This window comes from Labrus mixtus, chromosome 4, assembly GCF_963584025.1.
Source record: "Labrus mixtus chromosome 4, fLabMix1.1, whole genome shotgun sequence".
Classification (NCBI taxonomy): domain Eukaryota; kingdom Metazoa; phylum Chordata; class Actinopteri; order Labriformes; family Labridae; genus Labrus; species Labrus mixtus.
In genome coordinates this window covers 6,049,139-6,069,499 of record NC_083615.1, presented here as the reverse complement: position 1 = coordinate 6,069,499, position 20,361 = coordinate 6,049,139, and the positions used below count along the sequence as shown (strand labels likewise).

General features: G+C 43.3%; 1 protein-coding gene across 1 annotated transcript in view; it reads right to left on the bottom strand.

Annotated features, from left to right (window-relative positions):
- The window catches only part of roraa (RAR-related orphan receptor A, paralog a), a 191,577-nt gene that overhangs the window by 57,406 nt on the left and 113,810 nt on the right, over positions 1-20,361 (bottom strand). The window contains exon 2 of the mRNA XM_061035382.1: positions 5,446-5,475. Coding sequence (XP_060891365.1) covers positions 5,446-5,475 — 30 coding nt within the window. The remainder of the gene's footprint in view (positions 1-5,445; positions 5,476-20,361) is intronic.

Genomic DNA, 20,361 nt, shown 5'->3' with positions numbered 1-20,361 from the left:
CACCCTGGGCCCCCAGAGGCCTTAAAAATAAGCATCTTGCCCACATAGACCTTTGCATAGAAATTGTATTTACAAAGGCTATTTGTAATTGTACAAAAATGGCAGACAATGCTTTTACTGAAAAATGAGGACCTGCCATATTGTGTTGGAGAGGGAAAGTATGGCAGGAGGAGGAAAAATGGAGAAAAATCACGCTGGCCTGGTTTACGACAAATAGATAGCTCTATTGATTTCCCTTTTACAGCTACTGTCCATCCCTCACTGTTGTGATTACACTGACCTATTTCAGAGGGGAGGGGGGGGGGGGGGGGGGGGGGGGGGGGGAATAGCCGTCAGTTATAGATTAAAGCAAAATGTCCAAAAAGAAAATACTCTCTTTGTGGAGCTAACAAATGGAGTAAGATGAAACATAACCTACGGTACAGAAGGAGAAAAGATTGTGTCAATTTAAGCGTTCAATGTTGCTCAGGGAGGAGAGGAAACAACAAGTTCTTGTACCACGCTGAGAATCAAATAACTTTCTGCAAAAACTGCTGTGCTTAGTGGGGCCCTGCATTTTCAATGCCACTTCTTACAAAAAGGCAACAACATTAAAATGATTGCAATATTGCCAAAGCAGTGTTTAAATATAATAATGCCAATTTTACAAACTTGTTTAAGCTGTAAGTGCAACGCCTTTATTAATTCTCTGATGTACTTCTTCGTTTACTCTTGTGTTGTGTTTTTTTTTTTTTTTTTTAACTTGAACACAGTACAGCAAGGCTCAGCGTTGTATGCTTTGTGCTGATGTTTCCTCAGCAGCTGTGTGTGAGCGTGATGCTTCGTGTCTGCACTGTGCGTCTCACTAGACTCTCTCTCTCTCTCTCTCTCTCTCTCACTCTCTCTCTCTCTCTCTCTTTCTGTGTGGCTCAGGGGACTCTGGCTGGCTGATCTTCATTATCAGCCCTAGCTTAACAATGTACTGGATGCACTTCCCACATGAGTGCAACTAACAAATCCCCACAGAGCTGAATGAAGGCAACAATGTGATGAAATACCTTCAAACAACCACTGAGCATGGAACACTGAGCTATGCAGAGACAACTCACACTGCCCCGGGCGATTCCACAGGAGTGCGCCTGTTGCCAAGCAAAATTAGACAGCAACTGGGACATATTATTCTCCTAAATTGGCCATGTACAGCACTATTAAGGACCATAAATCTCATGTTTGATTAGCTGGAAATACTTCATCACACAGAGCCAGTGCATTAGCACTCTGGCACTCAAAAATCCAAGCTATGTCATTTAGAGGTACGGCATGATGCTTCACAGGGTAAAAGCTGTCATTGTGCTACGTGAACACAGAGAGCATTATTGGGATTAATAACGCTGTTAGCATATTTTTCCAAACATGCACCGCATCACTTTTAAGAGAGAAGTCTCAAATGCACAAAGGCATGGAATCCACAAACTCCGGCTGTACAACTCTGAGTGAATCCAAATGACTGATATCATTTCTCTGCAAACTCTGCACTCAGTTTTTTTTTTTTTCGGAGGGCAGTGCAGAAGAATCTTAATCATCTGGTAGCTTTAAAACAGATTGGCTGTACTATTACTATGTGAGTGCAGAGCTCTGACGAGAGAAAGTCAATACAAGCTGCTGGCGACTAAATGAAGATGCAGGAGCGTGGCCATGTTTCTCAATCAGTGTAAGGAGGTTGTCACAGCAATGGAGATAAATATAGAGTGAAAAAACTGTGGCTCTCAGTCTCGCTACAACCGATCTGTAAGACTGAGGAGAGGAAGCCTCTTCTGTCTCCCCTTTGCCTTTTTCCTAGAGTTACATTTGTGCTACTGCCTCCCGCTGGCCAGTCGACTGCCAGTGTAAACTCAGACCAACATGAGGGGACAGGCAGACTAACAGCTGAACACAGCTCTACAGTTATTAAGATTATAAAATAATAATATGCAAATGCTACTTATGTATTTAGTTATTTCATGTTTATTTTTATTTGGAAAAATTTCAAGCAAGTAAACCGATGCCACACATCACTGCTCTTTTAGTCACTGCTAATTTGCAGCGCTTGTCCCTAGACAAGCCTTTAAAATGCACAATACATGATGTTTCATGCACTATATGTCATCTTCCTTCAGTTTGTTGTCCTTGTCTTATCATGTGTCTACTTTTGTGAATCAGTTACAATAAAGCTCAGTAAAATTGCATAAATAAAAAATTAACTTACTTAATTAATCCCTGATGTAAATTCTGGTTTTCCACTCTGTTATTGAGAGACACGCTTCTCACACACAAACAGGACCTATGGACATGCATTAATGGAGAGACGTCAGAGCGGGGCTGCTACACGGGGAGCGCGCCAGAGCTTTTTTGGGGGGTTTTATGCCTAGGCAGTACTCGGTAAGTGACCTGGCACCTCTCCAGCAACCAGATTTCGGTCCGCACCGGGACTTGAACCTGCCAACCCAAGTCCCTGTGTGTAACATATACCTAAAACTGACTCTGATTATTGGCATGATTCTTTTTGGTGCTTTGATTTTTCTATTCTAACATTGTTAGGTATTTCTAGGATTTGACATGTAGGCCTAAACGATGGTGTATTTATTTCTAGGATGTTAGAACTGATCTTTTACACAGCCAGATGAAAAAAAAACTTTTGTTTTTAATGTACATATGCTCATCTTTGTTCTACTAAACACCATGGTCTGAACAGTCTGTTATACAATCAGTATATTGTAACTCCTCGAAACAACAGACTACATTAGCTCTAGGTAATCAGCAGATCTGCTCTCTTAGAAGAAGGGCATCCTGTCTACAGTTTGTGTGTGTGTGTGTGAGTGCGTTAGCTAGCTCTCTCCCATTCGAGCTGTAAGACAGAGCCCTACTGCTGATGCTAGATTAGAGGTTGAGACGTCTAATCTAAGTGTAATCAGCTGCTGCATCTGATCCTCCGCTCCACACCATCTCTCTCAACAGGTCCAAACAGAAACCCATCTTGCGGCAACGCATGCCTCGCAGAGCTAAAGGAAGTGAAACCGTGTATCTTGTGTCCACCATCGATGTGTGAAAAAAACAAAAAAATTGAAATACAAGAAAACCTTTTAGCGCTTGATCTTATGCTGTCATCTCTCTTTTCTTTTCTTTTTTTGAAAGAGACAGTTTGAGAAAATATATCAAGTGCTACCAAAAGTCCATAAAGCAGAGCTTATGTAAAACTGTCAGTGAAACGTACAGGAAAACCACAGCTGACTTGTTGCTGAGAATTATGGCCCTGTGGTTGAAGAAAGTGCTGGCGTGGGGGCCGCCCCTCATGCGGATAGCAGAAAGAAAGAAAGACAGTAAATCTACATCAGGTCTTCAGAGCTAGCAGCCTGAATGGGGAGAGGACATCACTGTGATTGGCAACAATGATGTAAATATCTGTTTTCACCTAGAACACTTCACCTTGTGATAGCTCAATGATTAGTCCAGTCGGGGGGTGGAGGTGTAGGAAAGAAAGATGGGGAGAGGAGGAGAGGAGGGGAGAGGAGGGGAGAGGAGAGGAGAGGAGAAGAGTCTGCTGCCAGTGAACAGCTGCCCCTGTAATTTATATTGATGAGGGGACAGGCATGGCGGGGAGCTTCCAGCAGTTTGATCACTCAGGCAGAGTGGGGAGTTAGTCAGAGACACGGCCCATCCCTGTGGTCTGGGTTGGACTGGGAAGACCTAAAACACACACACACACACTTGCACACACACACACACACACACACACATATACATATACACATGCATGCAAGGCTGCCAAGCTCACATTACGAGTGGCAGTGTGAGGAAGCCAATGTTTTCACTGGGAGAGCAGAAATAGATCTACAGCCTGACTATAACCATGTAGGGCAGAGCAATCTCCCTCATTATTACTCCAGCAGCCATATAATCACCAGGCTCCTCTGAAAAAGACCTTCACTCCACATTCTCAATGACCATTAACTGGCCCTTGAACTCCTCCTTGTGCACACAGCTCTGACGAGCTTCTACAGCCGCTTCCTGTCTGCCAGGCACAGCAATCAACCACTTGTTAAGGGGCTTTACTTTGATTTCCTCACATGGACGAGATTTGAATATTTCTCACTGAAATGAGACGGCGTAGTCCAGTCTCTGCCCATGGCTTTGAACCCAAGACTCTTAAATCATGCTCTTTGATTTGAGCCCCCTTCCGGTGAAGAGGTGCTTATCGCCCGCGCTAATTAAGATAGCGGGGCGGTGAATCGCGGGTCAAAGTGTTTCTGTTTTAGCTTGAAGATATCCTGATACAAACACTAACATGCACACGCATACACACACACACACAAATTCCATAACCCCTCCAGACAAGCAAATAGCTTAACACACAATCATGCTGCTGTTTTGACGGGGATGTTTGAGTAAGGTAGAGCTGTCTAGCAAGGAAGATCATATCCTTTGCCCTGCTGTCTGATGTAAGAGAGAGCCGGGGTGTTTTACAGGGTGAGAGGCAGCCTCTCACAATCTGAAACACTCCGACCGCTCTAACAGAAAAGCCCTCTGGCCGTCCCTCTCCACGAGTTTCATCAGAGTGATCAGAGCGAAAGGATAGCCTTCAGGGCTAGTTTTTTCACATTCACACAGTGGGGTATGAACACACACGCACACATGTACACACAGACATAGACACACCGCTGCACACAACTCAAAAGCGTTTTTTACATGCCTTTTCGATTGCACTTCACACGTGTCAAAATACAGAACAAATCTGTTGGAAATCATTGATTTCTACAGGTTTGACTGTTCATCAATTCTTCATGAGCAGTCTGAAATTTAAAAGGCAGCCGTGGTTAGACAGGCCTGTGTACTATTGTTGCAGTGCACAAAGAAGTCTTGCATCTCACACGTGAGACATGTGCCACATAGTATGTCTGTATCTTTCAATTTAAGTGAAAGATACAGATACAGTGATCTGTACTTGAAGAATACAAACTCTTGGTAGTTAATGCCGCCTCAGAGGTTGCAAACCAGCACACAACACCACATCCGCGTTGCTCAGCTGCAAGGACTTGCAGAAAACAAAGAAGTGCTTGAGCACACTGTCTGCCTCTACAGTGCGTGATTATCAAACAGTCATAAGACTGCATAGCATTTTAATTTCCTCTCTGGGGCTTTCATCATCTTCTCTCCAGGCGGGAGAAATACAAAATAGTGAAAGAAGATGGCACAGCTCTAATTGAAGGTATTGATTTATTACAATGCTAGTCAGGCAACAATATGGGCACTGATGAAAGAAGAGTCTACATAGATTTAAGATGTTCTCTACTGTTCACACTACAGTGCAGCTCAGTTGTTTTCCAAGGACAGTTTGTGCAGATCTTGTGTAAGAATTTTATGACATTATTACAGCAATCAATTGAAGTGCGACAAAAAAGAAAAGCAATAAAAAAAAATGGTTGTACTCACAGGTATGTGTCTTCTTTGTTACTGAGATACCTGTAAAGTGAAAACAAAGAAATCGTGAAAAACAATGCAGATGAAAAGTATAAAGACTCAACACAAAGAACAGTCAACATAGAGCTCAGCGTATAGTTAATGAATAGTGATGTTGCTGATAAGGTTAACCCTGTGGTCCAACAGACTGTCACTGTCCAAGGTCACTGAAGTGGCAGGCCCTGGGCAATTATGTGTGTAGGCTGGTGTCTGACCTACTGCCATGCTTCGTCAACATCCATGCAGAGGTGGTTGAAAAGCTATCCTCTGGGGGCAATGAATGAAAAATTATACTAAAACAAACAACATTTGGAATGCTAATGTGTTAAGCAGCCACACTGATTGGACCTGAGAATATGACTAAGCCTGTGGCCCAGAGTGGGACGGTGGCACGTTGACCTCAATGTTAGTAAGTTTATCCTCTATTTAAACAGGAAGCCTCATTGCAATCAGGGAAGGGTGTGTACAAAACAAATGTGAAAGAGTACAGTTTATGTACATAGCATCATTTTAGTAATAAGCAAAAACATGTTACACTTACAAGTTAAAAAAAAAAAATCCTTTAAATGGTACAACACAGGTGGGGGATGTACATGATATAATTTTTTCAGATGATCGTGTTTCAAATTGGCATTAAAAAACTTGAAATTGAAAATGTGGAACACATTACAATAATATCTGGTGTTCTCTATTGTCTTATGACAGAGCGATGGTTGGTTTCCAAGTTCTGACCAACAGATAACGTGCACTCAGATCCCATTAATATGCTACTATTTATTAAATATAAAATGGCATGTGAAAAGGTAACAGGTTCCTATCACCTTGTTACACAGAGTTGTAAACTACTACTGAGAGACAAGCCTATTCACAATACAGTTCTGATAAAGCAAAAAAATCAGTTTCGACTTCAATAATTGTTGGTCAGGAGTTCTTAATGTGTCTTCTTACAGTGTGATGGCCAGTGATATTCATAAATGTACGTTAAAATGCTATAAGATAGTACTATATTCTTTGTGCGCATTAAAATCTAGGACAGAAGAGTTTCTTTTATAAGTTGTGACAAACAAAGAGGTCCTGAAACAGACCCCTGTGGAACGCCTTAATAAGCTCTAGAAGCATTTCATCACGTTCCCAAAGATGTAAAAATTTCCTACCGTACATCACCAAAATATAACTTAAACAAGTACATCTTCCATCATCTCAAGTGTTTTGATACGTATGTAAAACCGAAACCCCGTGGGAGTAAAGTACCAGAACGCCAACACAGTAACAGAGCTGTTTCTGTGCATTGACATGGTCTAAATGCAGCTTGCTATGGCTGTTATGTAACCTGTTTGTCCGCTGAGACAATTATTATAATTGGTGAGACAACCTGAGCAGCCTCCTGTACATTTATAATTCTTGTGGATATAAAAGTAAGGTTGAACATATTAGAAAGCAGTGATATAAATAAATGAGCACTGAGTGGTAGAAGATGGAGAACAGATTTTTTTGTGAAAATTTCACATTTGAAATCTTTGAACATTTGAAGTCACCAGTCTGTATGTAATATTATTTTCTGATATAAAGCGTTATCGGGAGAGAAGATTTAGTTGAATTATGAATAGTGATGTGTGTAACTGTGAATTAATGTCCAGTCTGACCAGTGTGAGTCAGCCCTAGTTGAGGCCAAGGTGAAGCTGGGCGGTTGATGCTCAAGCTGTCCTCCCTCACCCTTTCGGGTGTCAACTCATCGAATGAGCCACTTCAGTTCTTGCTGCGGCTCCGGCTGCTTCTCCTGTCTGCAACATTGCTCTAATGCCCCAGGAGCCTGATGCGGACGAGTGCACAGCCAGCCGTGGTCCCCAGCGGCCTTCTGGATGCTTATGCTTTGCAGGGCGATAGCACACTAATAGATCCCACTTGTCATGCGGAAGCAATGGCTAATTTTTCTACACTACATCTGAAACTCTGGGGACGGCTAGCTGACATGATTCAATAACTCTGTGTGAAAAAAGGCGTCTGGCTGGAGATAACAATGTTTCAGATGTGTTTGAGGGGGAACGAGTCAAAGAGCAATGAGGGGGAAAACAAATAAGCCCTTCAGCCTCCTGTAGACATACACACAGAAACATATAACTGATATCAACTCCAGTGAGCAGAAAGAGGGGAAACAGTCACCTAGAGGCCGGCAGTCTTTGATGGAGCTAAAGCATTGTTCCAGTGCTCGGGGCCTAAAACTTCTGTGCTGTCCAACTGTGATATTACGCAAGAAGAAATAAGAAACACTAATCCAGTCGTAATTCTTCACCTCAATCAAATTACATTCAACCCAGCATGAGTTGATGGTCCATTAAACGGCAGTGGTTTCAAGGTGCTGCAAAAGCATTAACCAGTTTACTGGCTCTTTGTTTTGCTGAGTAATAAAATGTATGAGATCATGTAAGGAATGAAGTGGGTGTGCTTTGTGGAAACTGTCAAAGCAGAGGCAACAAGCTCCTTTTTCCTGGCTTTTTTCTAACCTTAGAGACTACTATCACAGACACGGGGAAAAAAGGCATTCAATGAATATTTAAGGGGAGTCTGGTGACTATAAAACAAATCTACGTGAGATATACAAAACACCTAGAAGGTGCAAATACTGAAACACAATTCAGATTAAACCTATTGTCTGTCATCTTCTTGAGTGTTAGCATTTCATGTTTTTTGTCCGACCTCAGAACTTAAAAAAAACAATAACTTGCCTTGCTAAGTGTTTATGACACAGGAAGTAGAAAAAACACAGTGTGTACAGTTTGTGTCTTTGCTTTGCACAAGGTTAGCCACACAGACCACACTGATAATAATCACAAGCTTTTCTGCTCCTTTACCGACGAAGTCAAGACGCAACAGTTCTATCTTATCATGGTGTAACGCCCCGACTTCTATTGCCTCACTGGTGAAAATGCTTAATCGAAACGTTGCATTAATTCAAGTCTATTTAAGGAGGGGAAGGCACTGTAAAAGTACCTTGGGGAATTTGTCAGTGTAAACAAATCGTTTTGTTCACAGGACTTCGAAAAGAATTGTTATTGTCCTTAGGGACTCAAAAACATGAAAATTTGCAAGTTTGTTTTGAAACCTGCATTGTTTAATTGTTCTGCAGTCGCTGCCCTTTGCTGAGAGGTTTGTACCACACAACCCCGAGGCTTTTGACACGCAAGTTTGTCCTCAGCAGCTCAATTATTCCTCTTCAGCACCGCTAGTGGTCAAACAACTCCACAGTTAACTGTTGGTAGGTTTGTTATTAAAGTTAACAAAAACCTGCTACACAACAATAAATCAGAACCCAGGATTAAAAACAAACCTGAGAATACAAAATAAATCTCTTCATATGTTCTGAGCTGATGAGAGAAAACTGATTCTGTCTTCTACATCAAACCAGCGCTTCCCACACATGGGCCGACCGCCCAGGTATATTTATGGCCGCCAAATTATACCGACCATTTTTGTAAAAAAAAAAAAAAAAATTCCACTTCCACACACCTATCCATATATGAGTGATAAACTTGTACAGTAGATGATCTCCCCTCGCACTGTACTCGTTGCATACTAGTCGTGAGTAGCGTCTGTGTGCTCTGCAGGTGATCAGACACAGGGAGAGGAATCTGCTGTTGCAAGTCTCCTCAAATGTGAGCCTTCTTAAGCTGTTGTTTTAGACGTTTTGTGCAACTGGTTGAGCTGATGTTATTCTGCACTCTCTTAGTTTTGCGCCCCTGGTCGCCACCACCCAACCACCTCAAGTATCCTGTCACTCTCATGGGAAACACTGCAAACACTGGTTTGGCCTGTTACTATGCAGGTTAGGGGAAGCAGAAGGGGTGGCGAGTGGGCCCACTTCCTCCTCTATGTGTCATTCAGAGCCCTGTGATTGGTGGTGGGAAGGAGAAGGTGCCACAACGCCAGTGGATGAGTCAGGCAGTGAGAAAGAAGGAGTTAGCTCTGGGCACTGACATTGGCAATGCCTGCCAGCTCGTGTCTTCTCTGCTGGATGGCAGGTTCAGAGGTCAGTGTGGAGGTGAGGCTCTCCTTGGCTGACAAACAGGCTGCTGTAAACACACTTACAACTTCAGGATCGCCTTTTAGAAACCTGTGCATGTGGGCATTATTTATATTAAAGGCATGTCTGCTGTTAGTGTTTGAAGTTGCGACTGAATTGCAATCTCAACATTACCATTTGTCACAACGGAGGGAGGGACAGTTGTCACTGGCATCCTTTGATCACTCATACTTTCCCTTGCACCTGTACACATACAGCATATGTTCTCACGAGACTTCAGCTATACTATAGAAGGCAAAAGATACTTTGCAGGCAACTTGAGGTTAAACCTCCACCGCATCTTTCTGCAGGGGGGGCACACATCCTGTAAACATGCCACTTAGACAGGAGGAGAGCGAATGTGGGGTTTGGCAGCTTCAGTGCTGCAGGAGCACGGTGCCATTGCAGGCGACTCAAAGTGACAGCGCTGTAATGAAGTCTGAGGCGCATGGCAGGCTGTACGTCATAATTTCAGGTTCCTTAAAGCCTGACAGGGAATGATTATCATGGATGGTTATTGTCACCCTGCCTCCCTGTGAGACGAGGCGTGCTCTGGGGTTGTTGCACCGTGACATTCAAAGTTACAGTCTCCTTCATATAATGGAGCTGTCCTCTCAGCGCGCTAATGGGAGCGATCCATTTAACCTGTGCCAGAAACACACAGACGAGGAAGTTCCTAATGCGAGGCCTCTCCCGTGGGGACGTCACACTCCCCCCCTGGCTGCTCCCTTCCTGCTGCTTGATTCATTGACTGGCGCTCCTCACTTATCCTCATTCACTGTTCAGTCTGGGGAGACAGGGAGGCTCGCTTCCTGCCGCCTGCTCCACATGCTGCCGCTGCACGCCCGCCGCACACAAGGACATAGCTGGCGCTACAAACCCTGCTGCAGGAGGAGCCATCAAGGGCCCAGCGAAAAGGCCCAGCAAGGACCCGGTGAGACCCCCGACAAGGGACAGGCCAGACTCTTACAGGAATCACGGGTCAATATCACAGGCATAGGGACTGCTCGCAGTGCACATTCGCTTCAAGTCCTCTCAGATAGAAAAAAAAAAAACATCAGAAAATAATGGTATGGTTTAGTTATTGTCCTGATGGCAGTTGTTAATTTTAGGCTACTCCTGAGGTTACTGGTTAATGATGGTGCCTAAGTCATGGTCATCTTAAGAATGATCGATGTAGTCACATTCAGTAGTCCATCTTTTGATTGCTGCTGCTGCCTGCTACATTAACAGATCGCTGCTTCATTCCTGAGAGAAAATACTTAGAAACAATTAATGTGTTCCTCTTGTTAGTCATCACTAAGCTTCAAAAGAACCCCCAGATTTAATCTGAAACATGATTAGTTGAGATATAGTATCATAGCCTATTTAAGAAATTTAACCAAACAGGCTGCAAATAAACTAGATAAATAAAATAATCAGTAAATAAAAGAACAGCCAGAGAAGATGCAATATTACTTTTGCATTCACGCTCTTCATGTCAGAAGTCATAAAAGAAGATAAACGAGCAGGCTCAAGGACCTCTGTGCTGTTCTAACTTTGGCACTCTTTGTGAAGGCCAAGTTTCATACACAAAGTCATTTAAACAATCCGTCCCTTTTGCAGTGACACACTTAGCCTTGTTAGCTATTACACTGCTATAAACTATATGTGCAAAGAAAAAAAAATGTAATGATTAAAAAAGCACAATGATTCTAATCAGCTGCCCCCTAATATACTAAAACACTTAATCCATAGAGAGGCCAACTCTCTGGGGAGGCTCAAGAGAAAAATGACTTCTCTGTCTCCAGGCGCTGTTATTTCTGGTCATTTCTAATTGGTTTTAACTAAAAGCAACCACTCCGAGACTCTACAGGTTACTTCAATGCATCGCTATGGAATTGTCTGCAAATAGAAGATATACATCCAAATTGGTTTTGGAGGACGCCACAATTGTCTTTCAGAAGACGAAAGGAGAAAGGGCATTTAAAATGAAAGCATACATGTCTCTCTAACCAGAAGTTGAAAATCCCAGCAGAGCAGTGATGTTATCAGGGTGACCCTGAGATCATAGAAGCACTGTCTGACTTCAGGTACCGTGTCACACACACTCACCCCCTACAAATGTCTCCCAGGCTTCATGCACAATGTCTCCCCCCCGCCCCCTGTGCAGTTCTGCATTGTTGGGCCTGCGAGTCTCCAGGTGAGTCCTCGGCGCTGTTTGGTGGCTCGTGAATTATACATTGCAGCAGAGGAATTGACGTGGCCCAGGAGGGCCGAGAAACAGCAGGCATGGCTGGGAGGCAGATTGAAGACTCTGACGGAATTTTAATTGTACCGCAGGGAATGCTGCGATAAGAGCTATTGTTATTGGTAAGACTCTGCCGCACAGGTTCACTTCGCTGAGAGCTTAAAAATGACATGATCCAAGAAACAAGTCTGTGGTACATTGACGGCTCTCAAATGGCACCAAGAGCCCTGTTGTTAATGACTTTTTAAATCACCGTAAGACCAATATTTGTAATTGCACACTCTCCGTGCTCTTGATTTGTTTGCAACCCACTTAGGGGCCTGATGAAGGTTAGCTGTGTTAAATGAAGGAAAACTAAGGAAACATCTACAACCTAAACAAGGAACCAAAAAAAGCCAGAAACCACTGAGGCATATGATGAGGCTGTTTAAGGGTGATTCAGTGCAGTTCTGCAGGTGAAAGGCCCACGATGTTCAGGTTTACGCTGCCCGGATGTTGTTCACTCTGATCCTGGCTCTTGCTGTTCTGTACAGTAATTCTCCTCTGAGTGCGAGAGGGTCCCAGGGGGCCTGGCGGATGCAGGAAGGCCCTTAGCTCTGGTCAAAGTGAGGCCAGGGGCACAAGCAGGATTCTGTGCACTCTCTGCGCCCCGCGGTTCCCAGCCCGGCAGTAAGCTCCCAGTGATCCAGCCTCAACCACACATGAAACCCAATCGCTTCTCAGCCCACACCATAAATAAAGACAAACCACATTCAGCAGACCACCCTGGATTACTGCACTGTTATTGAGCTACACAGAACAGCAGTCTGGATAGGCCACCGGCGGGTGTGTTTACACATTAAACCTACCAGCTTTAACTGCAGTGATATTGAATGGATATGTGGTGGTGTGTAGTTAAATAAATACATAATGGAGGTTCTTTTTATTAAGAGAATGTGCACAGAAAAATGTATTCTCAATGCTACGATGAATAGGTCAGTTGTAACTTTGCCCCTAACCTTCCCCAGAGACAATACTTGAAGTTTCTATTCACATTATAATCTATTACCTGAGCTCTACACAGGTTAAAATCTGAAGAGGAATACAATTACCTACAGCTCCTGAGGCAATAACTCCAGTTATGCATTCTTTAACAATAATGGGTTTCAAAAGAGGCCAATAGAGATGTGCCCCTGATGGGCTAACTTACACAAAGGAGCTATAATATCCACAACAAGCATACTTACAGGGGTTGAATAAACAGGTTCTCAGATCTACAGTTCGCTTCACTTTGCGTGTTTTGTCTTCCTCTGCCCTCTGTGTTTCTATGCATGGTCGCAAAGGATGATTCATAGGCGGACTACTTCAGGAAACCACAGCGGTGGGCTGCTTTCACAAAAGGGAAATGTGACATTTTAACAGATGATGTGTTGCACACAAGATTTGTTTACTCGAGTCCCCCCCCCCCACCCCATGTCCGAGCATGGGAAGCATTTCACAACACGCTCAAGAAAAGCAGTTATAAGAGATGAGTAGATCAGGTGAGTGGATATGTGCTCTGACAGTTGGTGACAATCTGTTACCGGAGCTGTCCAGGTCCGTCAATAGACTGTGCACACAAGCCTGCTTGTGTAATCACCTGGAGGGGAGGGAGGGGGGGGGGGGGCTTGGAGCTTTGATGACAAACTAACATGGGCTAATATGAGCTCTATAAAAGGCTGACTCAGAAATATATTGGAACCCTTTCATTACCATCACTCATTCAGTCTCAGCTCTCATCCACTAAAAGTAGAGTGCAGCAGGCGCTTGTCTAATGAACAAGGGTCTGTGGGGAAGAATCACTCTGTGTTAGTGTGTTGGAAGTCAAGGTCCCACAACAGTGGACTCGTGGCTCTGCTGATAAGGACTTGGCTGTAATTGCTCAAAAGGGAGGGAACTGCAGCCCCATTAGGTCTGGTCTTAGCACTTGCCAATAAGCCAAACTGCCCCTCTGAAGCCTCCCATGTAATGAAAACTTCCTCTGAGATGAATTACATGTCTGTCAATCCACTAATTAATATCATGGACTCGTAGTTTTTGCTCCTCCGCAGTAACGAACTGAGTCACAGAGTCGGGCCGATAGAGGTGCATTCGAGCGCTGGAAGACATAAAGGAAGGAAGAGCAGAGGCAAACTAGCGAGCATGCTGCTTCTGTGATTCACTGCAGTCATGGTCGGCACTTAGCGCAGCATCTATTTTTCATGTATTTCATAATTAAAACCTGCTAGCTCTGTAAGCCCTCCATGCTCCACGCAGATCAAAGGTAGTCCTATTAGCAGGGAGTTCATCAGTGGAGCCACTCTTCCATTTCCAGGCAACAGAGCCATGCTTAAAGCACAAATACTCCGTAATTACACACATGTGTGATGACGGGACAGCCGCGGAAGCTGGACTATGATTAATAGAACACAGATCACAGCTTCCTCCTCCTTTTTTTTTTTTTTTTTCAAAGCTAACACAACAGAGGACTTTACACGCGAGGGTAACCCATGTGTAGCAGATAAAGAGGTTGATGAAAGACTGAATACATATTTCACACATCGCCTCTCGTGGTGCAGGTGGAGTGCGCTTCAGTTTGTTGCTTCCTCCCTCCCCTGCTGCATTCTCTATGTAAATGTAATCGGAGGATAACACGGGATAAAGCTCTGCAGAGCGGAGACGCGATGCCTCCCTTCTGCGGGGATACAAACGTACCTCACATGGTGTAATCAACAGAGCAAGCCGTGTTGAGTTATTTATCTGTCCCATTGACTCCTGGTTAACTGGGTGCCATGGGGCGCGCTGTCTGGATGCTCGGGTTGTAAGAAATTCTTTCCGATAACACTGCTACTACACAGCTAAAGAACATACAAATTATTATCAGTTCTTCATTTGGTGAAGATATACATACAGTATGAAACCAATTTGAAACCAAAGGGGGCACTTGAAACTCCTCTTTAAAGATTTATTTGTCTAGTGCTGGCTGCCAGTTCAACCAACCTTTTTTTTTTTATCCCTCCTTGTTTTATTTGAATCATATTTCTGGTTTAATCATCTATTACTATCACACTGTAAATGTAACTAATAACACAAACTTTAAATACAGAATACAAACTGGTAAAGCATTCATGTTTGTCCACGCCTGACAGCTGGAGATCCCAGCAGATATGTGTTACCGCCATTTGTGAAGGTCGTACCCCACAGGTTGGGAACCACCAATACAGCAAAAAAAAAAAGGGTATATGCTTACTGCTGTTTGTCGTTTGGGTTTTTGAAACTTAAAGAGGTCATATTATGCCCTTTTTGGGGTTCGTATATTTAATCTATGTAGCTACTTTTGTACGTTCACAATAGCTAAAGTCTGAAAAAAGTGTCTGTTTTCATGTACTGCTCCTCCTTGCTCCCTCTCCGCTCTGAGTCCGTCAGCTGCGCTCTGTTGAGCCCACACTGTTAGACCCCATGTGGGCCAAGTCTGCTCTGATTGGTCTGCCGATCCGCTCTGTCGTTATTGGTCAGTTGCTCAGCACGCGTCTAGGAAATTGCGACATGAGCTGCAGGGCTTGCCACAACGAGCCAATGGGCTTAGATCAGTGATCTCACACTGACAATGACGCTGCACTGACAATTTTTTTGGAGGGGGGTTAGAACCGAGCGTTACATGCAGCTAATGCTACAGCTAACAGGAGGAGGTAGGAGAAGCCGCGTTGGACTTTTTGTACATAGATGTGCCTAAACATGCACAGGACACTTGGAAAACACACTAAAGGGCATATAAAACCAGAAAAAGCATAATATGGGACCTTTAACACTATCTTTTCAGAGGGAAAGTGCTGATATAGCTAAAAGGTGATAGAGTAGGGAAGGTTGGCAGTTCAATCTCAGGCTCCAAAAATAAAAGTAACCTTGGGCAACACACGGAACCCCAAATCCCCCCCAAAGGCACTTCCATCGTGTGTGTGTGTGTGTGTGTGTGTGTGTGTGTGTGTGTGTGTGTGTGTGTGTGTGTGTGTGTGTGTGTGTTCAATTGGGTTAATAATAATAAGCTCAGTACGGATGGGCAAATCGGTACTCTACATGGAAGCTTCTGCTGTCAGTGTATGTATAAAGGTTAGAATCTGAAAAGTCACGTAGTAGTGTGTGGATTTTGCGTCAAATTTCTGAACTTTTTTCAACATAGAATCAAGTCAAAAAACCTCAGCGGTATCTCAGACTGTTTCTCAAATACATATTTTGAAACAGTGTTGTTGCCAGGGACATTTTCCGGCACCTAGCAACACCATCACCAACAATAAAATAAAACAATAACCCCAGATTGATTAAAAATGTATCAATCGCGCCTGTAAAAACCTGCATATTGTGACTTTCCGAAACAAAGCTTCCTGCTGTTGATTGTGTTATTCTTATACCATTGCATAACACTGTCAGAGGAAGAACTGGTGGTGAAGTCATATGAAAGAGGCACTATAATTAGCCATACTAGCATTTGCACACTCATAGGTGCAGCAGTGGACTTGTTTATGCTGTCTTACTGAAAGCACAACATCTCTCTCTCTCTCTCTCTCTCACTTCAGAGCCAAGTTAGCAGCAGGGAGCAAACCACTGAACTTCCTCTGGCGCTCATGAGGTCACTTACAGTTCATGTTACAACTGCCCCCACGCTAACAACTGGACAAGGTAACAGGAAGGGCTGTTGGATCATGAAGTAAGGTATGATACACTTATAATGTTACACGATAAAAGCAGAGATTTGTCCAGGAAGCACAGAGAGATAACACACATCCTACAGCTAAAGCCAGGTCAGAGAGAGGGCAGGGACTCTGCCTTTTACACACGAGGGAAACATCCAATCAGAATCGGTTATGACAATGTAGGGCTAAAAAAAAAAAAAAAGAAAAGGCAGTTGTAACCTTCCCTGTGGTGTTATGGAGGGTTTGGCCAAAAACTGACCTTTCACATTCTTTGTCGACGTTACATAATTTTATCGAAGCTTTTATGTAGATGGTAAGACACGTGCTATGATGAGCATAAATATCCCAGACATCTGCCACATATGCACAAGCAGCCCACAAACACTCAATGCAATCACAAAGTCAACAGGGGTCTTTTGCTGCTGCCGTGGGAGTGCATACATACTGCAGCCGCAGCCGTATACATCCTCGGCAATGTGAAAGCTTGCAGCCATGGCCAGCAGTAATAATTAATAGCATAGTCTATAAGCATTCCATTAGGTGCAAGCAGCTGTCATAAACATCTTAATTAATTTACAAAGCAAGCAACTGGGGAATTATGGCGACGTAAAAATCTGCTTCCCTCTGCCGCTCCATAGCACTGGAACAGATCGGGCTTTTAAATTTTTAAACATGCCTTTCATGTTCTCCAGAGCACTAAAAAGCCTTTGAACAGTAAGCTTGTTAGGAGATGCACCTAGCAGCCCAATACCTACGGGTCGTCTTGCTATTCTTTTCATACAGTGACAAGAGGTTTTTGGGCTTCTTCTTCTTTTTTTTTTTTCCTGCACCGGCTTGACTCAAGGAATCTCTCGTTTCCTGTTTCGGCCCTTCCTCGTGTTTTCTTTGTCACTGTGACATAACTGCACTGTGTTTTTCTTGCAAACACCCCATCTCTCTCCGTCCATCTTTCTCTGTTTGCTCTTTTTTCCTCTCCTTTTTCTTGGACAGACACTTTTTTTTTCTGTCACCCTTCAGTCACAGCCACAGATACTAATCTGATATTTAACACCAGAAGGACACAAAAAAAAAAAAAGGCATTCTGTAAAAAGAAAGAAATCCTTCCTTGTGTTCCTCGTGTGTAAGGACAGCCTTCTGAGGACACTGGATGGTGCAGCTGAGGTAAACGCAGCACGGGAGCGAGGATGCCACTTGTGAACTGCACAGTAATCTGGACAGTGCAGTGCCAAAGCAAAGGTCAGAGTGCTGTGGTAAAAACTGTCTCCTTTACCTGCTCTCACTCAGAGCAGGGCAAGATTAGACCGGCCACTCCATTATAGGAGAAAGGCTTAAGAGCATTTCTACTTTCAGAGCCCGGATATCAGCAGCTTCTGACACTAAGCAGGGCTGACCCATCATTTTGGAGGGAGTCGAGTGGAGGGTAAGAGCTGTCTGCACAGAAATACAGTTGAGTCTGGGGAAAAATACAAAAAATTGTCTAAGGAAGAAATGCACATGAATCAGTGCAAACAGAATATATGCGATAATTCTTTGAAGAATCAGGGCCTACTTCTCCTCATGTCATTAATGTATATGCATCTATATTCACTGCATGTGCAATCATGAGTCAATTTAACTATGCATAACATCCACAGTATGCCATTTACCAAGCGGACATTGAATTTTAATGTCTCCATTACTCTGATGATAGCCAGGCATCACATATCCCTTTTTTCGCACTCCCATTCTAACCTGTCTCTTCCTCCACATCTCTCTCTCTCTCTCTCTCTCTCTCTTCATTTCAAGCCCATGCCATATTTGCTTAGCCCAACCAGTGTGACAGCACTCAATGCTAAAGTACTCCCAAGGCAGATGATCAAAGTCAGCAGTCAATTCACATTACAATGCATTGATTTGATGTTTCCTAACCTCCCAGGCCTTTCTCTAATGCTGCCAAAGGACCTTCAGGATATTTTACAGAATACCTCCTTTTCCTGCTCTGTCTCTCGCTCTCTCACTCTTTTCCTCTGTGTGTGTGTGTGTGTGTGTGTCTGCGTGCTGTTTACAGTGTCTGCAACTAAAAATGTGGTCGACAGAAATGTTTCTCCACTCCTGTTTGCCTTTGATTTTGGGTGTATTTTACTGAAATGGACGGTTTTAAAGTAACGCACACCCGTCCCAAACCCGCAGCCGAGGCCGAGAACTTCCACACCATTTTTTCCTTTTCACAGTGTAATGACTGCCCCTCATTCACCTGCTGTTTCAGATACTGTTTGAGAGTAAATCACCCCCTTGTTCTCGTACACCACACTCCGTTTGCTCCTCATCACTTATTCATTTGCAATTCTTTATTGAGTTGCCTTCTATGCTTTAGTGGCTGCCATTTCTCTCCGAGGGGATGTTCAGAGCACTTCCATGTTTTATTCAATTATGAGAAGCTAATATGGTGGAAAGGTGTGCATGGTGCGCCCTCATAACCATGCATTATTTCACACAAATTTATTCTGCCTCTCTGTTGTCGGGCTGGGGGAAGACTTTAAACAAGTAGCCTAAACAGATGCATGCTTTTTTTTTTTTTTTTTGTTCCTGGCCTTGACCTGCAGGCTTAATACAAATAGGTCTTATAATGTAGATTTCCTTTTTACTGTATCAGTGCTTGTGGAGTTACTCTGTTTTATTCCCACTTAGAGGTTGTCAAAATGCACACGCATCATGGCCACGGCACAGTGACACACTGACCTACAAGCGCAAAGGAGAACTTTTTTTCTGCCTTGATAAACAAACAGGAAAAAAAAGAGCAAAAGAGAGGAGAAGGAGAAGAGAAAGAGAGTGTGCGAAAGCAGGAGAGAGAGAGAGAAATAAGAGCTATTGATTTATGTAAGAGAGGCATTCCTTTACCAGCATTTGTCATCATGGCTGTGTGCAGCAAGCTGGCTCTTTAATTATTCCTCAGAAGCCAGAAAAAGTCAGCGCGGCGTGAAGAGCGCCTATTGATTTGTGCCTGGCAGATGGGACACACTTACTTATAGCAATTCACAGAGCGTGTGGATGATCAGAAAGACAGAGATGCCACTTACCTCCTTTTCAAACTACAAAGCAACAACAGAGCAACATGCTATTAAGACTGAAGATTGAGCAGGTGGGGCTGACTCAGGACAGCCTACACACAGGTAAAAGAACCTGTTGTTTCGTGGGATGTTTGTCCGACAGGTGAGAGGCACCTGTTGTGGCGTATCACAGTTAGAGGTTCGGCCTCTACAGAGAGCAAGAGATGAGCTAGAGGCTGTTCTGCAGAGAGAGAGCGGGAGGGGGAAATGAGAGGATGATCATGGGATGGACGAGTTTGTGCCTGGATTCAGTCTGTAGTGATAGAAATAAAAATAATCTCTTTTGGTGTGAGTTATTTGTTTTAAAGTCTTAAAAATGTCAAAAGAAGACAAAAAATTCCTGAAAGTGTGACTTATGTGGATCAAAGTCAAATCCAAAAAGCGGAAATTTTCAATAGTGAAAAGGAAAAAAAAGGAAAACTTAACATCAAGGAACTTGAAACAGTAAATATTTGCTATTTAAGCTAAGCCATCTTCTTGATGAATTCAGTGTCATTCTTTGTTTTATAATTAATCGTTGAATCACTAATGCATAATCAAGGATTCTGTTTGTCAAGGATCCTGTAAAGTGTGTGTTCTTGGTGTGTGTGAGGGTGCATGAGAGAAGAAGAAAGAAAGATAAAGACAGAGAGAGTGATATCTGCTCCAAAAAAAAAAAAAAACTCCATATGCTAAGTTTTTTTTTTTTTGCCCAGAAGACCAGCTTTCAAGAACAAGAAGGAGATTTAGAGGACGTCATTAAAAAAACGAAATACAAGAACAGATATATAATCCAATGGTTTAGACTGCTTGATACATCAAATCTACAGCGGGATATTAAAACATTCCAAT